The sequence below is a fragment of the Pygoscelis adeliae genome, unplaced genomic scaffold (assembly GCF_000699105.1).
Source record: "Pygoscelis adeliae isolate BGI_AS28 unplaced genomic scaffold, ASM69910v1 Scaffold21, whole genome shotgun sequence".
NCBI classification, from domain to species: Eukaryota; Metazoa; Chordata; class Aves; order Sphenisciformes; family Spheniscidae; genus Pygoscelis; species Pygoscelis adeliae.
In genome coordinates, this window is record NW_008824243.1 from 5,708,855 (window position 1) to 5,726,023 (window position 17,169).

General features: G+C 40.0%; 1 protein-coding gene across 1 annotated transcript; it reads left to right on the forward strand.

The window, feature by feature from the left end:
- Positions 1 to 673: 673 nt before the first annotated feature.
- TXK (TXK tyrosine kinase) lies at positions 674 to 15,337 on the forward strand. Its single transcript, XM_009335160.1, has 14 exons — positions 674 to 744; positions 980 to 1,082; positions 1,891 to 2,096; positions 3,394 to 3,459; positions 4,176 to 4,230; positions 5,039 to 5,118; positions 6,508 to 6,635; positions 7,867 to 7,941; positions 8,918 to 9,086; positions 9,816 to 10,032; positions 10,994 to 11,058; positions 13,192 to 13,310; positions 13,766 to 13,923; positions 15,269 to 15,337. Exons 1-14 carry the CDS (start codon positions 674 to 676, stop codon positions 15,335 to 15,337), a joined length of 1,581 nt encoding a protein of 526 aa, XP_009333435.1.
- The last annotated feature ends 1,832 nt before the right edge of the window (positions 15,338 to 17,169 follow it).

Consider the following 17,169-nt stretch of genomic DNA (forward strand, 5'->3'; position numbering starts at 1 on the left):
ATGGATTTCTCTGTAAATGTGTGATGTATGTGATGATGTGTCCGATGTATTTTTCTCAGGATTATCAACCACTTGGCACGTAAGTGTAAAGCACACCTTTGGTAGCATTTAAACCTGGGCTAATGCATATATTATATTAATGGCTGCAACAGAAACAGGAAAATCAGTATTAATTCAAAGAATTTAATGTAGCATGTCTCCTTTAATAAATCTCACAATAAGAAAAAGCTTGTTGTGCGAGTGTGGTTTTGTATTTGGCTTGAATGATCTAAAAACCGTGTTATTGCTGAAGGGGACAGTTCTCCACCTCCTTTCCCTGATGATGCTCCCATCCCCCTTATTGCACTGGTTAGAGCTTGCACAGGGTGGTGAGATCAGTCAGATTGGTACTGATCTGGCTGACAAGATCCTTTTTTTTCTTTCTGATTTAGTGAGCTGATTTAACTCATCACATGGCCTCATAATCGCTAAGACATTGTAAGGAAGACAGTGGGAGCAAATAGATGGGGTGGCAGGAAAGGTCTGCTGTCTTTGGTGGATGCAAATTCAGCCTTAATGATTTGCTAGATATCTCACAGCAAAACAGAGCTAATAATGGGGCTAAGCACATACGGTAGTCCTTAATTCTGTAAGTTTTGTAAACAACCAAACAGCAACACTTCAAATATGGGAAATGTTCTTGTTCACAGATCACACCATCCAGTCTGTTTTCTGCTGCTGCTGCTGCTGCACAGTGCAAAAAAGGTATGTGAAATGCTTAAGCTTTTCAGCAATTAGGATGATCAAAATATCTACACATAAAGGACTTTTAAAAATTCCTCCATTTTCAGTAGAACTGCTAATTGTACAGAAGTTTAAAGAAGCTCTACCTTGAGTATCCCTAATATGAAGGAAGGCGTATATATCTGTGAATGAATACTTTTATGTGAATGTTTATAGACATGTATTCACACAAATACTTCATGTTTTTCAAAATCAGAGCAATGAGAACGAAAATGAACCTGGACCCTGATACTGGCCTGGTGACCCAGTACTCAGCCTCACAACCAGACGTTTCCTATGCATTGACTTGGAAGTGCAGGGTAAGCAATGTTTTTGGCAGGTGAAAAGAGAGAATTGGGGTGGTGTGCCATATGGTGGCTCAGTACCAGAACAAGCAGAGGAGTAACTAACTCTTGAGCATGTAAGGTGCTTCATTGCGTAAAAATTATAGAGTAAAGGTATCCGAAGATGCATACTGATGTAAATACAGGGTCACAGTGAGGTTTCCCAAGCTCTCTGTCATGGGCAAGGTGGTTCCTTCTCCCGCTTCTGGGTTTGGGTGATGGAGGTGGGAAAGGTGAGACTGCCCTGTTGGGCAGATGCAAGCTCGCCTTGCTCAGCTGGCATGTGAAACATCCACCTCAGTTTTGCTAGATCTAAGCTGAATAATCTAAGCTTTCAAAGCATAACCAAATGCAAAGCTAGAACCCAACCTGATGCAAAAGAAAACGTTCCTGACGATTTGCTAAGAAAGTCTGCAGCACCCTCCCTGTTAAATCGCTAGAAAAATGACCGAAATTCCAGACATTGTAACTCTACTGATTTCAGTGCTGCTTTGCTTTACACCAGCTGAGGAGTTGTCCCAGCATTCATACCATGTAGAAGTCACCCCGATTAGGTAGATGGCTTGTTTATTATTCACTGTACTTTCCATTGCCATTTTGGCTTCTACACCAAACTACTCAAATGTAAGTCTCGCAGTTTTACAGATGAGGTGATAGTGCTTTACAAGAACTAATGACCACAATGAATTCCTTTTAGTTACTGAGACAATATAATAGCAGGGGAATTAAGCAAGCAATAGTAGGGAGAAAAGACTAATTACGAAAGATACTTTTTTTTCATTAGCGTAAGAGGCAAATACAGTTAAAGAACAAGCCGTTACCTCCTCTACCTGCCGAGGCCTTGGAAGACTACACAAAAAAACCCAGAGTTATTGCACTCTATGACTTTTTTGCTAGAGGACCCTCGGATTTACCGCTCAAGAAGTCAGAAGAATACATTATCCTCGAACAGTATGATCCCCACTGGTGGAAGGCAAGAGACCAACATGGGTAAGAGAGCGGGCATCTATTTCAATCTCCCTACACAGAAAGAAAAAAGACCTAAAACAACCCCTGTGGAAGCAGGCAGATAGAATGAGACACGTGCAACAATTTGGGGGCAGGTTTGAAAGTATTCAGCTACGTACGAGGCACACGGATTCACCGGGCAGACTTTAAGCAGTGTTTGGTGTCCCAGAAATGGATGGGGAATCTAATTCAGAGTTAAATCCTAGACTCAGTAATTTCCTGAGCAACATATGGGTGTTTGAAGACCATGTGAATCACTGGGCTCTGAGCCATGTGCAAATCCAGCTTTCCATACTTCAAGTGATTTACAATGCAGTGTATATGTACAAACACTTCATAAAGACCATAGAGATTATTAAGACATGTGCCTGAAACAAAATCCCTGATCCAAAATTCCTGGACGTTTTAGAGAGCTAGATAACTTCGGACAGGATCCTTTCCACATTTATGTTTGTTTCATGTCGTTCCCCTTTCTCCTTTGCATTTTCTTCATTCTACCGGGTACTGTCATGCTGGGAATGGTTATATGTTATATAATAACTGTTTCCTTTTCATTCAGATTTCTCCTTTAAATACTTTTAAATGCTTTTTCTCAACTCATTTGTAGTGAGAGTCCACTGGATTATTATTTTGTATATACATGCAAGCATACACTTTACACTTTATACACTTTACACTTAAACAAAAAAGTTTTATATAGTTACAAGGTTAGAAATGAAGAGAGTGGCTTCTGATTCAGCAATTTTTTTCTAAATTTTCTTGTGGTTTGACTTGAAAATTTTCATTAACATGCTGCTCTCAGCACTCTATAAACATCCTATCCCAGCTGACTTACTCATTGCAGTAGCCATCCACAGTTGTGGGGCAGAAAGATTGTGCCTGGGATGAAAGGACTCAGACTTCTATTCAATTCCCACACTGGGATTCAGTATCTAACAACATAGCCAATAGTATAAGTAACCTTTATAATTCAACAAAAGGAAGATGCATATCTTAATCCTATTAATATTTTACACCATACTATAACAGAATCATAGAATCATAGAATCATTTAGGTTGGAAAAGACCTTTAAGATCATCAAGTCCAACCATTAACCTAAAACTGCCCAGTCCCACTAAACCATGTCTCTAAGTGCCAGGTCTACACATCTTTTGAATACCTCCAGGGATGGTGACTCCACCACTTCCCTGGGCAGCCTCTTCCAATGCTTGACAATCCTTTCGGTGAAGAAATTTTTCCTAATATCCAGTCTAAACTATCCTCAATATGTCATTTCAGGAATGAAGGCCTAATTCCCAGCAACTATGTTACTGAGAACAAGAAAAGTAATTTAGAAACCTATGAGTAAGTACCCTTGAAAATGATAATTGTGCTTTCTTTTCTAAAAATGGATTGGAGTGATACATTTTAGTGCTTGATCCTTCAGTCTTTATTAGACATGAACAGATGTTTATTGAAAGCTCTATTTTTTTTTTCCAAACCATTACTCTTAGAATGAAGTAGCCATTTTGATTTGGAACTATTTGCTCAGAGAGTGTAACGTGAAGTTACAAACACTGAGTACTTCAACAACAGTCATTTGCATAAATCAGAATGTCAGAATCCAGATGTTTCCTATTTCTGTAGGCTCGCTACATGATACTTCTATATTCTGATCTCTTCCTGTTGTGAACGTGTAATTAATTGACTAGAAGCTAATTCCAATTACTTCAACCTAATTTACTGGAGAGAAGAGTAAAATTCTGCAAAATTCTAGAGAAGAGAGGCTTGAAGCAGCGAGTGGGACTGTAAATTTCATCACAGTTTGGCATAACTGTTTCCTGGGTTTTCTTTTGTTTGAGCTCATATTTAATCACAGTGAATGGGGAAAAGAGTTGTCATATTTATAGGGGTCTAATAAAGTCATTCCAAATTAAGAGATGCTTATATACAACAATAGTTCTATTTGGGTTTTTGGACTGGGAATACTGCAACTGTTAAGATGGATTACTTTTGTGAAACAGAGCAAACATTAATTTTTACTGGCTGAAATTAAAGGATAGATTATCTCCTTGTTGCAGGTGGTACTGCAAAAACATAAACAGAAGCCAGGCAGAACTTCTCTTGCGCCAGAAGGTAACTCAGCTTATACAAAGAGCTAATGATATCGAGAAAGATCTATCAGTAGAGGCATCAAGAGCATTACCACAGTCAAATCAAAATCTGCTTGGTATGCAGTAAGAGAGAGAGTACTTTAAAATAAAAAGGCTTTCTGGGGTAAGCGTACAGTGCAGACTATCCAGAATTCACAGAGTTCTAAATTGTAGCCCCAGCAAATTCTATGTAGATTTTCCACACTAGATAAATTGCATTACATGCGGTTTACTGTGCTTGTCTTTTGTACTAACATTGAAGATTGAAATCCATGTAGTAAGTTTGTGAGGTTAGCAGAGCTTTACAAAACCCCTGTGTCTTCCTTATGTATAGAGCGAACAATCCATATTGCGTTCTAGCCCCTATCAGTTACCAAAGTGCCTAACTCAGTTAAACTCATTAGGTCTTTGCTCAAGGACTAACACAGGGTTCGGGCAAGACAGACCAGAGAAGAACATCTCAGATAGAACTGTTTTACAGTATTTTATTCTAGTGATCTGTACAATTTGATTTTTTAATAAATCGAAGCATTTTCACTACTTCACACTGAAGAGTATAATTCATCTAAATTATTTAACTCCAGGAAATTGCCTGGTATTTAGTATTTTCCTGTGGTTAATTTTGCTCTGCTATCTACCTGGCTATCAATTCCCATTCTCCACTGCTTTATCCCCTTCCCAAGTAGTCATAGGTATTCCACAGAATTTGGTAATCAGCTGCAAGTCCTATCTCAAGGGAGGATTATTCAAGCTCAAAAGCAGAAAATAACTCTATCTGGATTTCTTTTCAGTCCAAAGAAGGTGCATTTGTTGTCAGAGATTCAAGCCAACAGGGACTTCTTACGCTGTCCATGTATTCACGGGCTAAAGGGTGAGTTGCTCTGAATGGTTAGGGTTTGAATCAAGAGGTGATGGAATAGCTTCCCCCAAACTCTTTGGGATAAGTGGGTAGGTTGGACATGCCGAGAACAGGAGCAGGGAACCACTGGGGTGCTGTTCATGCAGAGTTAATTACCCCATGTGCAGAATGTTGATGGTGGGCAGTGGATCTGGGAGTCAGGATGCAAATGTCCTGCCAAGACAAGATTAACTGCACTCATTGAAATCCTCAAATAATCTGCTGTGAAAGCCATGCATCCCACCCCGTAATGCAGGTGTCCTTGTGCATTTGCGTCTTCTTGCCTCTCTTTCTAGTTGAAGTTCCATGGCCGCCGCACCACGCCGCCACAGCCTTCCACCACTACACCAACTGCTTCCCTTCTCTGCAGGCTCTGCGCACTGTAAATTCATTCCAGACTCTGCTGTCCCCAAACTTCTCCTGTTTTTCTCCTAAAGAAACCTCACCTCCTCACTGTACAGTCTTACTTCTTTTGCTGGAGGACGGCCACAGGACTTGCTTTTCCTCCACAACAGGAGCAGTCACCTAGAGCGCTGACTTATCCCTTCTTGAACTGCCTTATACCCTCCTCCCTCAGCCCTCCTACATCCTCCTGCATCAGTGGTGTCTGCTTTCCTTCTCTTCTCTTAGAGCAAGCCAGAGGCGAGAGGAGCAAGGAAAAGGCATCGCTGCTACCACCACCCTCTTCCTCTCTCTCTCCCCTCCTCACGAAGGTGGGGCGAGCCCTCTCTGCCACCCCCCGTGCTGGGCAGAGGCTCACGTTTGCAGTGGGATACCAACCTTCAGCAACCACCTCCAGCCTGAAATGCAAACCTAACTAACTTCTTCATTTTGAATGTCCCAGAAAGCAGGGGTAGATGGGCAGCAAAATGTACAGAAAGCAAGAAAGACAGATAATGTGGAGAAACACAGGAAAGTAAATGTATCAAATAAAAGCTCCAGTGAGGTGCCTTTTGAGAAGCAGAACAGAAAATGTAATCTCACAGTATACATGAATATGTTTTTAACTTTTGGGGGGAAACTCAGGTAATGAAGAGCATTTTAATTTTAAAAGCTTAGATTCAAATAAGTGCTGAATTAGGAGGAACATCTGTTAAATGCTACAGCTATTTCTTATGGATGCAACAATACTTGTGCAATAAAAAACATTGTGCAATATCTCCCAAAGTTGGGAGAGAGAGCCACTCAAGGGGTCTTTTTTTTTCCCCTGAAACACTATCCCAGCTACACACAGCCATTATAAGTTGAGAATTGTACCCCAAGTTTTTAGATTTTTTTTGTGCTTTCTTTCAAAGTGAAATTTAATCAGATTTATAGTATAATTTATTTTTACTGAAAATTATAATCCTTTGTTGATTTCAGAAGTCATAGTGGAGATATTCGACATTATCAAATTAAGAAAAACCACTTGGGACAATATTATGTAGCAGAAAAATATCTCTTTTCATCTGTTCCTGAACTCATCGAGTATCATCAACACAATGCTGCAGGTAATGCATGCAAGTTGATAAGGTTTTACAATTGATGATTTGAAGCTCCTCAGGATTTTGAGAGATTGGAAATCACTCTTCCTCTAATACTTTCCTTATAAAAAGAGATACAAGTTTTTTTATTGCTAATGAATTAATATATGCCATGATCCTTTCTGCCAAAGTCATAGCTGTAGTGTGCATATACTATGGGGGAAGTGAAACTACCAAACTCACCTACACGTATTAAATGAATTTTACAAAGCTAGAAGCCTAATGTATTACTTGCTCTGTATTCTCTTGGTTCATCTTTGACTGAATGGAACTTGTGTGAAATTTGATCATAATTCTTTCCTTGTCTACAAGGACTTGCATGCATGCAATTTAAGAAAAGCAGGAGCTATGCTGTGCATCAGCAGGCAGCATTCTACTGATTTTGGCAAAAAAACCCACCCCACAAACAATCAAAGACAGAATTAGGGAGCACAAGGACTCTCTAACACTGGTTTGCAGCCTACCATGGTTAGCGACCTCTAATTGTTGGCTGACAGCAGCCTTTTATAATTTTTAGCATTAAAAAATGCCCTTCACCTTGGTTCTGCCCATCATTTTAATACAATATAAAATGTTTTTACCCTGAATGAGTGGAGATGGGAAAACACACAGAAATTCCTCACACTAGCGAGGAAGGAAGATATGGGAATGGACAGAGCCTTTTGCTGGAGGGAGGAGGATTGTAGGAAACACATGAAGCAGAAAAGGACCTGAAAGTAACAGCGGGAAGAATGAATGAACGCAGGGAGTCCTTGGTGAGGGGTGTACTCACTGGTACTGTTGGCTCATGAATTCAAAGAAAATGAATGACAGACACAGAAATATTTCTTGTAATGGGAAACAATCCTGAGGAATCATGCTGGAAGAGACTGCTTAGGTGGGTGATATAGTATTGCAGCACACATTTATTTAAGATCACTAACATTGTACAAACAAGCAAGAGTGTCGCTTTTGGTTGTATGAAAGTATAGATAGTAGATAGTACTATAGATATAGTAGTCAGGGCCCTATTGAATAGTCTTCCTCCATTTCTTCTCACTGTAGTGTTTTATTCGAACAAGCTGTAAGCAAAAGTAACTTCAAGAAATAAGAAACGTACATCAGATTCCAAATATTTTTGTTTGAGAAGAGGTACGATATAGCGTACTTTAAAATGGAGTAATTGGTCAACAGAATATTGTTGCTTTGTCCCCTACAGGTCTTATCACTCGTCTCCGACATCCAGTTGGATCAGGTGGATGTTCTTCATCAGCAACAGCAGGACTTAGTTATGGTAAATTTTTTATCTTCTTTTAGTGGAGATTTAGGTATCTGCCTAGGCGAGAATTTAGATCGCATTCACCCAGCTAATAATTAAGTTGTATCTATCTGTGAAATTTCCCAATAATAAGAAACACATAAACAGCCGCATATTCATCAGAAACAGATACTCATTTCCTCGTAAGGCGTCAGTACCAAACGAGACACCTGACTCAAGTCTTCCTGTTCAGCGACTGTTGTGCTTCTGTTACAACCACCAGTGCATTTCAGAGCTATCTGGACTTTTCTAAGCAGGCCTAAGACTCACATATACATTTAATAGCTTTTCAAAGGCTATTTCATTTGTTGAACTGCTTAGGAAATTGAAATGAATATTATTTATGGGGAAGATGTTCCTTGTCAGTTCTGCAAGTTTTAGAAATAAGAATGAAATCTTATACAGTATTAGAAAATAAGCAATAAATGCCAGTTTTGTGTATATAGATCAGGAAGTTCATATCATCTGGCTGATGATAGGAACCTCCAAAATCGTGTATCTTTCCTGTGAATGTTCCCATTAATCTCAAGGCTTAATATTTCTGAAGGGCAGAACTATTGTGGTTATTACAATAGAGGCAGCCAGTAACTATTTCTGTAGCAATACTATCCATCTAGAACTGGTTCAGAGTTCAACATCACGTACGATAATGACAAAAAAGGTCTCATATGTAATCAAAGCTAAACATAACTTGTGTTATCTTCAAGCCTCAGACATTCCTACATTAAGCAATTTAAACACTAATCACATTCTACAAGCTGTAAAATAACATTCACATATAAACATATATGAGTACGTGCAAATTTTCAGATATTTAAAACTCATGCTATAGCTGATGAACAATTGTGATGTTTTGCTGCATGCATTAACTGCAAATAGCAAGGCATGTCTCCTGGAGCATGGCTTAGGAAAGCTGACCTGACTGTTGTAACATACTGGGTTGCTTTTATAGAGTGGGAATTAAACCCATCTGAACTGACGTTCATGAAAGAACTTGGGCACGGGCAGTTTGGAGTCGTTCAGCTGGGTAAATGGAAAGCAACCATCAAGGTTGCCATCAAAACAATCAATGAAGGTGCAATGTCTGAAGATGATTTCATCGAGGAGGCCAAGGTGATGATGTAAGTATAAAAGCTATTATATCTGACAGTTGACATTGAGATGACCAAGAAATACGTGTAACCTAATTCCATTTAAAACAAACAGACCAACCAATTTGATGGGAATGGTGGATGTGCAGGACAGAAAGGCTGATATAAAGGTCTGAATCGGACTGACACAGATGCTCGCTGCACCCATCGCCAGACTCTTTCTTTAGAGCGTGCACTGCTTTGTGCTGTGGAGCTCAATGGGGAGTAAATGTGCTGATAAATAAATGTGCTTCTACAACTATTCTCTCATCCATAACTCAGTGCCTCTAGGACCACTGGCAGTGCTCATACCTAACTAAAGCTTTTGAGAAGCTATATTACCATTTCTGCTAATTTTGTAAATTAGGGAAGTATCCAGACTGGGTCTTGGCACAGCCCAGAAGAGAAGAACCCTTGCAGGGTCATGTCCCCTGCCTGACAGCCAGGCATCACTAGACCTTTCCATTTCACGTCATCCAAATCAAGCTTTGCATTCACTGCATTTATATAACTGATCAACAACTATGAATTCAAAGAGTGCACTTTTTGGAGGAAATTGTAGGCAGAAATGTATTAGATAGTGGGGCAACTCTGAGGCCAGTTGAACTGAATACTGTTTATCAAGTACTGAAAGTATTTTTCAAAACCATCATGAGAATCAAAGGTCTAGTTACCTGCCAAGGACAAATGCTAGCCTGTCTAAAATGGAATTTTAAACAGGAAACTCTCCCATCCGAAGCTGGTCCAGCTTTACGGAGTGTGCACACACCACAAGCCTCTCTACGTTGTGACTGAATTCATGGAAAACGGCTGCCTGCTCAATTACCTTCGACAAAGGCGAGGGAAACTCGGCAGAGATGTGCTGCTGAGCATGTGCCAGGATGTGTGCGAAGGGATGGAATACCTGGAAAGAAATAGCTTTATTCACCGGGATTTAGTAAGTACAATAGGTTTTCTGAAGTTCTTGGTAAATATTGGCAGTATAGAACATGCCACTGTATTTTATTGGACACTAATGTGTCCCGTAAGACTTCAGCCCTGCAGGATCTAATAAGCCAATAGTGCTTTCCTGCCTGTAAACCAAAACTTTTCAGCTGTTCTTTTCTCTGTGGACAGCTGGAAAAACTACTTGATAATTGAGAGAAGTCAGAAAAAATTGGGATATTAGCATGGAGCAGGCCAGTGTTAGAACATCCCAATATAAGAGTATCATGCAGTGATCACAACACAACCAAAATCACAGCAATACGAAAGGTCAGCAACAATGAGGATTTTTTTTTTAAACAAAATCTTTTTCTATCTGCATTTTTTCTGCTCCCTACTGCCTTACCTTGATGCTGGGATATCTGGGTGGCTTTTCTGCCCTACCCCTCATACACAGGGAGCCACAGGAGAGGAGCTCGTTTCCTTACTCTCTGCTTTCTGTTTAATGCTCTTATCTGGATGCAGAGCAGAGATCTTCCTGCTCTCCTCCCTAGTTGCCTGAAGAAATGTAAAATCTTGAAAATTTCCAAGGAGTTCCTGATTTCTGTAATGAAAAAGTCACAAAACATTTTTAAAAATTCACATTGAGTGTCCTAATCCTAGAGTTCAGGAAAATGTCTGCTTGGATAACAGACTCTGCAGCCTAAAATTTCCTTCACCATGCAGGAATATGTAAAAATATTGCAACTCATACTACAAGCATTTAAGCTGATATATGCTATGGATGTGTAACTACACAGTAGCAAAATATTTTCACTGACTCAGAGCCAGAAATTCACTTATATTTTTGAGCAAGACACTCATCTCTTTTTAGAATATAAACAGTATGAGCTGAAACAAAAATAATCAGCTGTTGTATTGTTCTTAAAATGCTTTAGCACAGATTTCAGATATGTTTATCTCATTTTCCCCAGGCTGCAAGAAACTGTTTAGTCAATGCTGAGCACATCGTTAAAGTATCGGACTTCGGCATGGCGAGGTATGAGGCCATTGATGCAGGTTTAGTGAGTGACTATTCTCAGTCAGCAGCAGCATGAACGTGAGTTAGCCTCATTGCTTGCTTCACTGATGTGGGGAATCCCACTGCGGTCAATTTTTGAATTCTAATGGAAATTATAACGTCGTGTAACTGTTGTACCATGAACTGGATGTTGTGTCCTCCTCTTGCTATTGGTGAGTGTAAGACAGGTAAACAAAGTGCCTGGTAAACTTCAGAAGTAGTTCACGGACAGAGAAATGCCCAGCGCACACAGGGCTGCCAGAAGCTTGAAGAAACAAGTTCCCCAACTTTTCTGAGCAGCGGGGAGGACTGAAAGTCCCTAGGGACAGATCCAGCTGCTGGTGCTGACCTTTAGAGGCGGCAGCGGCTGAGTAGGTCAGGCAGGAGGCAGGGAGGACGGGCAGGGCGGGCAGGAAGTGTGATGTGTGCTGCTCTAGCAGGGAAGTGGTTTTTCTGCTTGATGAGAGGGACCAGCCAAACATGGAGAAAGACAGCAAAATGCACTCTGACAAGCACAGGCCAGAGAAACGTAGCTCTGCCCCCATAGACTTCCCCCAGAGGATGTGCTATATTTTATAGCTGAGCTGACCGACTGACCGACTGCTACCCAAAGGGGTTGCCTCACTCCTTCCTTCTTTCCTCTTGCAAGCCCAGCACAAAGCTCTCCACTTCTGTGTTTTACTGGCTGGTTTTTCTGCTGGATTAGTAGACTTAGTAGACTGAATTGGCTCACTCTGGAGGCAGACAAGCTTGAAAGGCAGTGCGTGGCTCTGAGCAGGAGGTGGTGGTGACATTCGCCTTGCAGCTGCAAGTCATTAAATCAGCACAGCCGTGCTGCTTTAACTTTCCCTTAGGTTTTGCCTCCTGTTTCTAACCTAAGGATTACAACACCCCAGCAGCTCATAACTGAATACTTGTTTTTCAAAAGGCTGTCCTATACCATGGCAGTGCCCAGTGGTCGCACTGCTCCCCAAAAGGTAAGGTCAGTATCAGGGGTCTGAACTCATCCAAATGCACCAGAAAACACAGTAAGAGACCAAAGGGCTGTCAGGGTCCAGTCTGAGAATAATGGACCTGAATTGCTCACTGTGCCAAAAAGTAGAGACCAGTGGTGTGGCTCTAGGACAGGTACTCACTCCCCCGGGGAGACCATGGAGGGGTGATGGGATCACAATCTTATTATTCAGAGCTCGCACAACTGCCACTACTGGTTATTTTGTACTGTTATTTCATATGTTCCTTATCTAATAACCTCTCATCTTTCTGTGCCTGCACCAAAATAAGAAAGGGAGAAAAAGAGATGATTTCTCTGAATGTGACCTCCTTTAAAAGGTGCTTTAAAAGGTGCCTTTGCATTATGCCTTCTGTAAGAACAAATGTTGTGCAGCGCACATCTGTCGTCTGCTCAGGAACATTAATACTGGAAAAATGTGCACAGAGCTCATATGGAGGTAGGGATCAGTCTAATAGCCTTTTAAAATGTTGCCCTATAAATACCTGCATCGGGCACATAATTTCATCTTAACTGGTAGGTCAGCCTCTATAAGCTTGGGCAAAGAAAATTACTTTTCCAGTGCACCTGCAAGAGCTGTTGGCTTGTATGTGATGAACATTTCTTTCTGTGTTGCTTCTGTAACAGCATGCCAGAAATAATATCTGTGAGGTTGGGCAGTGGATTCCACCCATCAGTTACGAAGTGTAGCCCTCTGCCAGTAGTGTTTGGGTACAAGTGGTTGAAAAGGTGGACTCTTAAAGAGACAATTATCTATTGCTGCTGGTTTTCCTGCCCATGGCATAGGGATCTTTCCTATCAATATATACCCAGAAGATGACAATAACAACCTCAGTCTTACAGAGCGTATCAAAATGTTTTATTCTGACATACTTCTCATAAACAATTAAAATCATTCATTGAAACAGAAATGTCTTTAAGTGCATGGCTTCCAGTGTGGGTATCTGTGTGCATTTTGTATTAAATTAGTGATACCATTTCTTTGTTTCTAAATTGACACTGTATTTTTATGGAATTATAAACCATCTGTTGAAATGTTGCCTGAACTGCTTGCCATTTAACTATCATTAAAATATTTGCTGTTTCCTGTTATTCTTTAGGTATGTCATTGACAACGAATATATCAGCTCTTCAGGTGCCAAGTTTCCAGTGAAATGGTCATCCCCTGAAGTCTTTCATTTCAAAAAATATAGCAGCAAATCAGATGTCTGGTCATTTGGTGAGTTGATTAGGTTGATGTGCAACATACTGTGCTTCCCTAAAACTACTGATGCGATTTAAGAAAGTGTAAATTTTTATTGATACTACATATCTTAAGCTTCAGTCCTTCCCATTTTTCAAATCTTGCCTATATTGGACGAGTATGTTTTTTAATAGAAAGGCTCTGTGCCTAAATACTAGATTTTGACTGAAATGTGTATTCTTAGTACGTCTCCATCAGCCAAATGTATATTCACCTCTGTTTCATGGACCACCATCTTAGCTGACTTAAAAGAGAGCAGAATTGTATCAGTTGAAAATGCTTTTGGTAGTCTGTCTTCATTCAGCTCACGTTGCCCATGTTTTCATGCCATACACAAAAAATCAAGAGTGTTTTTTGTGCTTCTAATGTTGTTAAATAGCTTGTGGGTTTGGGGTTTTTGTTTTGTCCTAAATATTTTGGTTCAATTCTAGGTGTACTGATGTGGGAAGTTTTCACAGAAGGCAAAATGCCTTTTGAAAGTAAGTCAAATTCTGAAGTTGTCCGTGAGATTTCTCAGGGTAACCGACTTTATCGACCACATTTGGCATCACATACTGTGTACGAAGTCATGTACAGCTGCTGGCACGAGGTTTGTTGCCCTTTTTTTTCCTGTGATATTCCTTTATTTTATTATTAATTTGTAATGTGGATCTAAAAGCAATCTTAAAAAATTGAGGCATTAAATCCTTATTTCACATCTGTGGCATCCTCAGTATCTCTCACTATGCTTCTCAGAAATCACACCTAGGTTTACAAGCCTCTGTTTCTTTTGACTGTTGCATCTAATAAATATAAAGCACATCATCAGTACAATAAGTCTAGACCATCCCTGGTTTTGAATATGCCACTGTTGTCTCTCTTCTCTACTCCGTCAAATGTAATACCTTTTTCATACCTCTGTATCATGCATAGCTTTCTCTAGCTCTGCTCTGAATGGTAACCTTAACACATTCATACGCAAACTGGGTATGCCCACTAAATGTGGATTTTGAACCCTGTTTTTCAGGTGTACATCAGTACCTCCGTACATCACTACAGCTCCTAGGCTGCACCTCTTTCACTCTCTCCACTCTGATTTAGTACTTGATGTTCTTTCTCCATTTCTCCAGAACCTATTTCTTTCTATATTGGTATCAAAACGTTGATTTAATCAACTTCTCCATCTGAGTAATCCCTTAAGGTCCCTCCTTCTCTAGTGTCTAGAGGAAATGAATCTTTAATTTTAGATAAAAAGTACTTTCAGAAGAGCTTTGTGTTCAATGCTTTCATGTAAATAGGCAGGCATACACTGACAGCAGCTGGAGAACCTTGTTGCTACCATTGTCTCCTTTATCCTACCTCTCCTTTCTTGCCCATCTTTTAACTCTATATGAAATTTTTAGACCCTGAGTAAAAAAAGCTTAAGAGACTGAAATCTAAATTGCATCTAGCTTGCTTGCTTGCTTACTGCAAACATCCATCGGGATGCCAGCCAGCAGAGAGAGGACGGGGAAGAAATTCTCTCTTCTCCTGTCTGCCGTCACCCAGGAGTTTGTTCCATGCTGAGCTGCAATACATCAAATGATACAACAGTGAAGATCCTTTTTCAACAGCCCAGGAAACATTCCTGAGTATGATGGTTTCCTGAGAGGTAGTGCTTTCCAGTGACCCATTGCAGGGCAGAAATCCTACAGGAATTGTGGTCCAGAATTGAAATAAATATAAAGAAATTTTAGGAATATTTGGAAAAGTGGCTGTGCTCACGATGCTGGTGTCATGAAGAACAGATGATTTTTTTTCCTTCAAATGATAAACTTGATCTTTTCTTCTATATTAATAAAATAAAATGTAATTTTTAAGTGGTAGCTCATATGTACTTGTAACCATCTTCTGAAGTCTGGTACTATAATTGATCAATCTGCTAATATAAATTTATCCTCTGCTTTTCTTTTCAGAAACCTGAAGGACGTCCTGCTTTTGCAGAGTTAATAGAGACCCTCACAGATATGACAGAGATGGGATAATCTGAGATTTTACACGAATTTATTTACTGAAAGGTTAGCCTTAAGCATGTCAATAATGTAGCTGATACAGAAAATCTCAGCCTTTCACAGCAGTCTCCACTTAAACTGCAGTACCAGCATTCTACATATTGAAGCAGCTGTTCAGGCTTGGCCTAATTTTTACTCATTTGAGAAGGATACCTCAGGAGGCTGGTTCAGGACTCTCAGGCTTTATTTTCATAATTAGGGCGAAAAATCTGTCTTGAAAGAAGTAACCAAGCTTACTCGCCTTACAGGCCTTTTTATTTATCCTTTTTGTCAGAGCTACACTAATTCCTGTAAGAATATTATTAAACTATTTGGCACTTAATATGACTCATGCACTGGGGAATACTGATTGGCAGCAGCAAAAATGATGGAAGAACCTCTGATGAAGCTCTAGCTAGGTCATGTTTAAAGGCAAGCCCTTTTGCTGCAAAGCATCCAGCACTGAAGAAATGGAGCAGTGTTTCAGAAGGGGCAGCGAGCTAACTACGAACCGCCGGAGCAGCGCCCACACGTGTGCCCGTACCCACTGCTGTGGATAAAGGCGGGCAAAGGGAGCAAAGGGAGCAGTCATCACTTAGCAGCTCCCAAGTCACACATGAGCAGCTGGAAAGACTGAACATCCCTGAAGCATTTTAAACCAGCATCGCAGGTCAAGGCACCTTCTCTACCAATTCTGTGTAAAAGAAGGAGAGTAAGGATTCTCTGATGCAAACCTCTCCCTGAGTTTTCCAGTAATCTCTCCCACTCCTCGCCTGCTGCTGCCTACTCAAACGCCCACGCTTGCCTTAGTCTTCCCCTTGCAAGTGCCCAGAATGGTTAAAGGACAAGTTAGAGCTGGGACCTGACGGTAAAACGAAGTGCTTTGAATTAGTCTAGCTCAGATGGATCCTGCGATAGCTGACATGGACAATGTCTGTAACCCTACTTGTTATGTGATTATTCACTTTTAATTTTAAACCTTAATTTTGGTTGATACAAATATATTATAGAAAAGAAAGGCAGATGAAGTTAATAAGTGTTCAATATAGAATAGAGTCAGACCATTACAAATAAATAGTTTTTTTAAAATATGTCATTGCATTGTGAATTATTTATAGATAAATACATAATAATATTTCATTTTATAGCACCTTGCAGACAAAATACTTAAAACCCACTAGCTGAGGAATGATTGAGTCCCACACAACTTAATTTTTCCTTTCCAAATTTAAAAAAGAACCGCAACAATAAAATTAAATATACCAATCATCCCAAGTTTTGAATTTCCAGAAGATGACAGCATCTTTGGGTCACATCCATTCCTGGCATTAATCACTCACCTTTACTGCAATAGTATTTTGATAGTTATCATCCCTTGGGAAAGGAAGTTCTTAATCCTATTGTTTGAACATTTGGGGGTACCTTCAAACACACTTTTAAGGCATTTCTGCTTCAAGTGAAGCATGATATCCCTATCGTTTCATATAATCTGCTAGAAGAATTGCCACCAACTGATGTCACTGTTTGCTTTTATGAACGGCTCATTTACGAGCATTCAGTTCCCTATCAGACCTACGACTAAATACAGATCTATTCAACACAGTACCACACATTGAGCTCACCACAACTTTATGCCCAGACCACAGAAGTACAAGGCTTTTCAGCAGATGATGCGCCACAAATGTGAAATTCAAACTGTCTCTGCAATATAAAAGTACATGGGGAGTTTGAATAATGTGTGAGGCATCTTTTTTAATAGCTCTTGTAAAACTGGTTTTGCCACATTTATAATTGCAAGTTAATATGTAATACACTACAGTACCGTG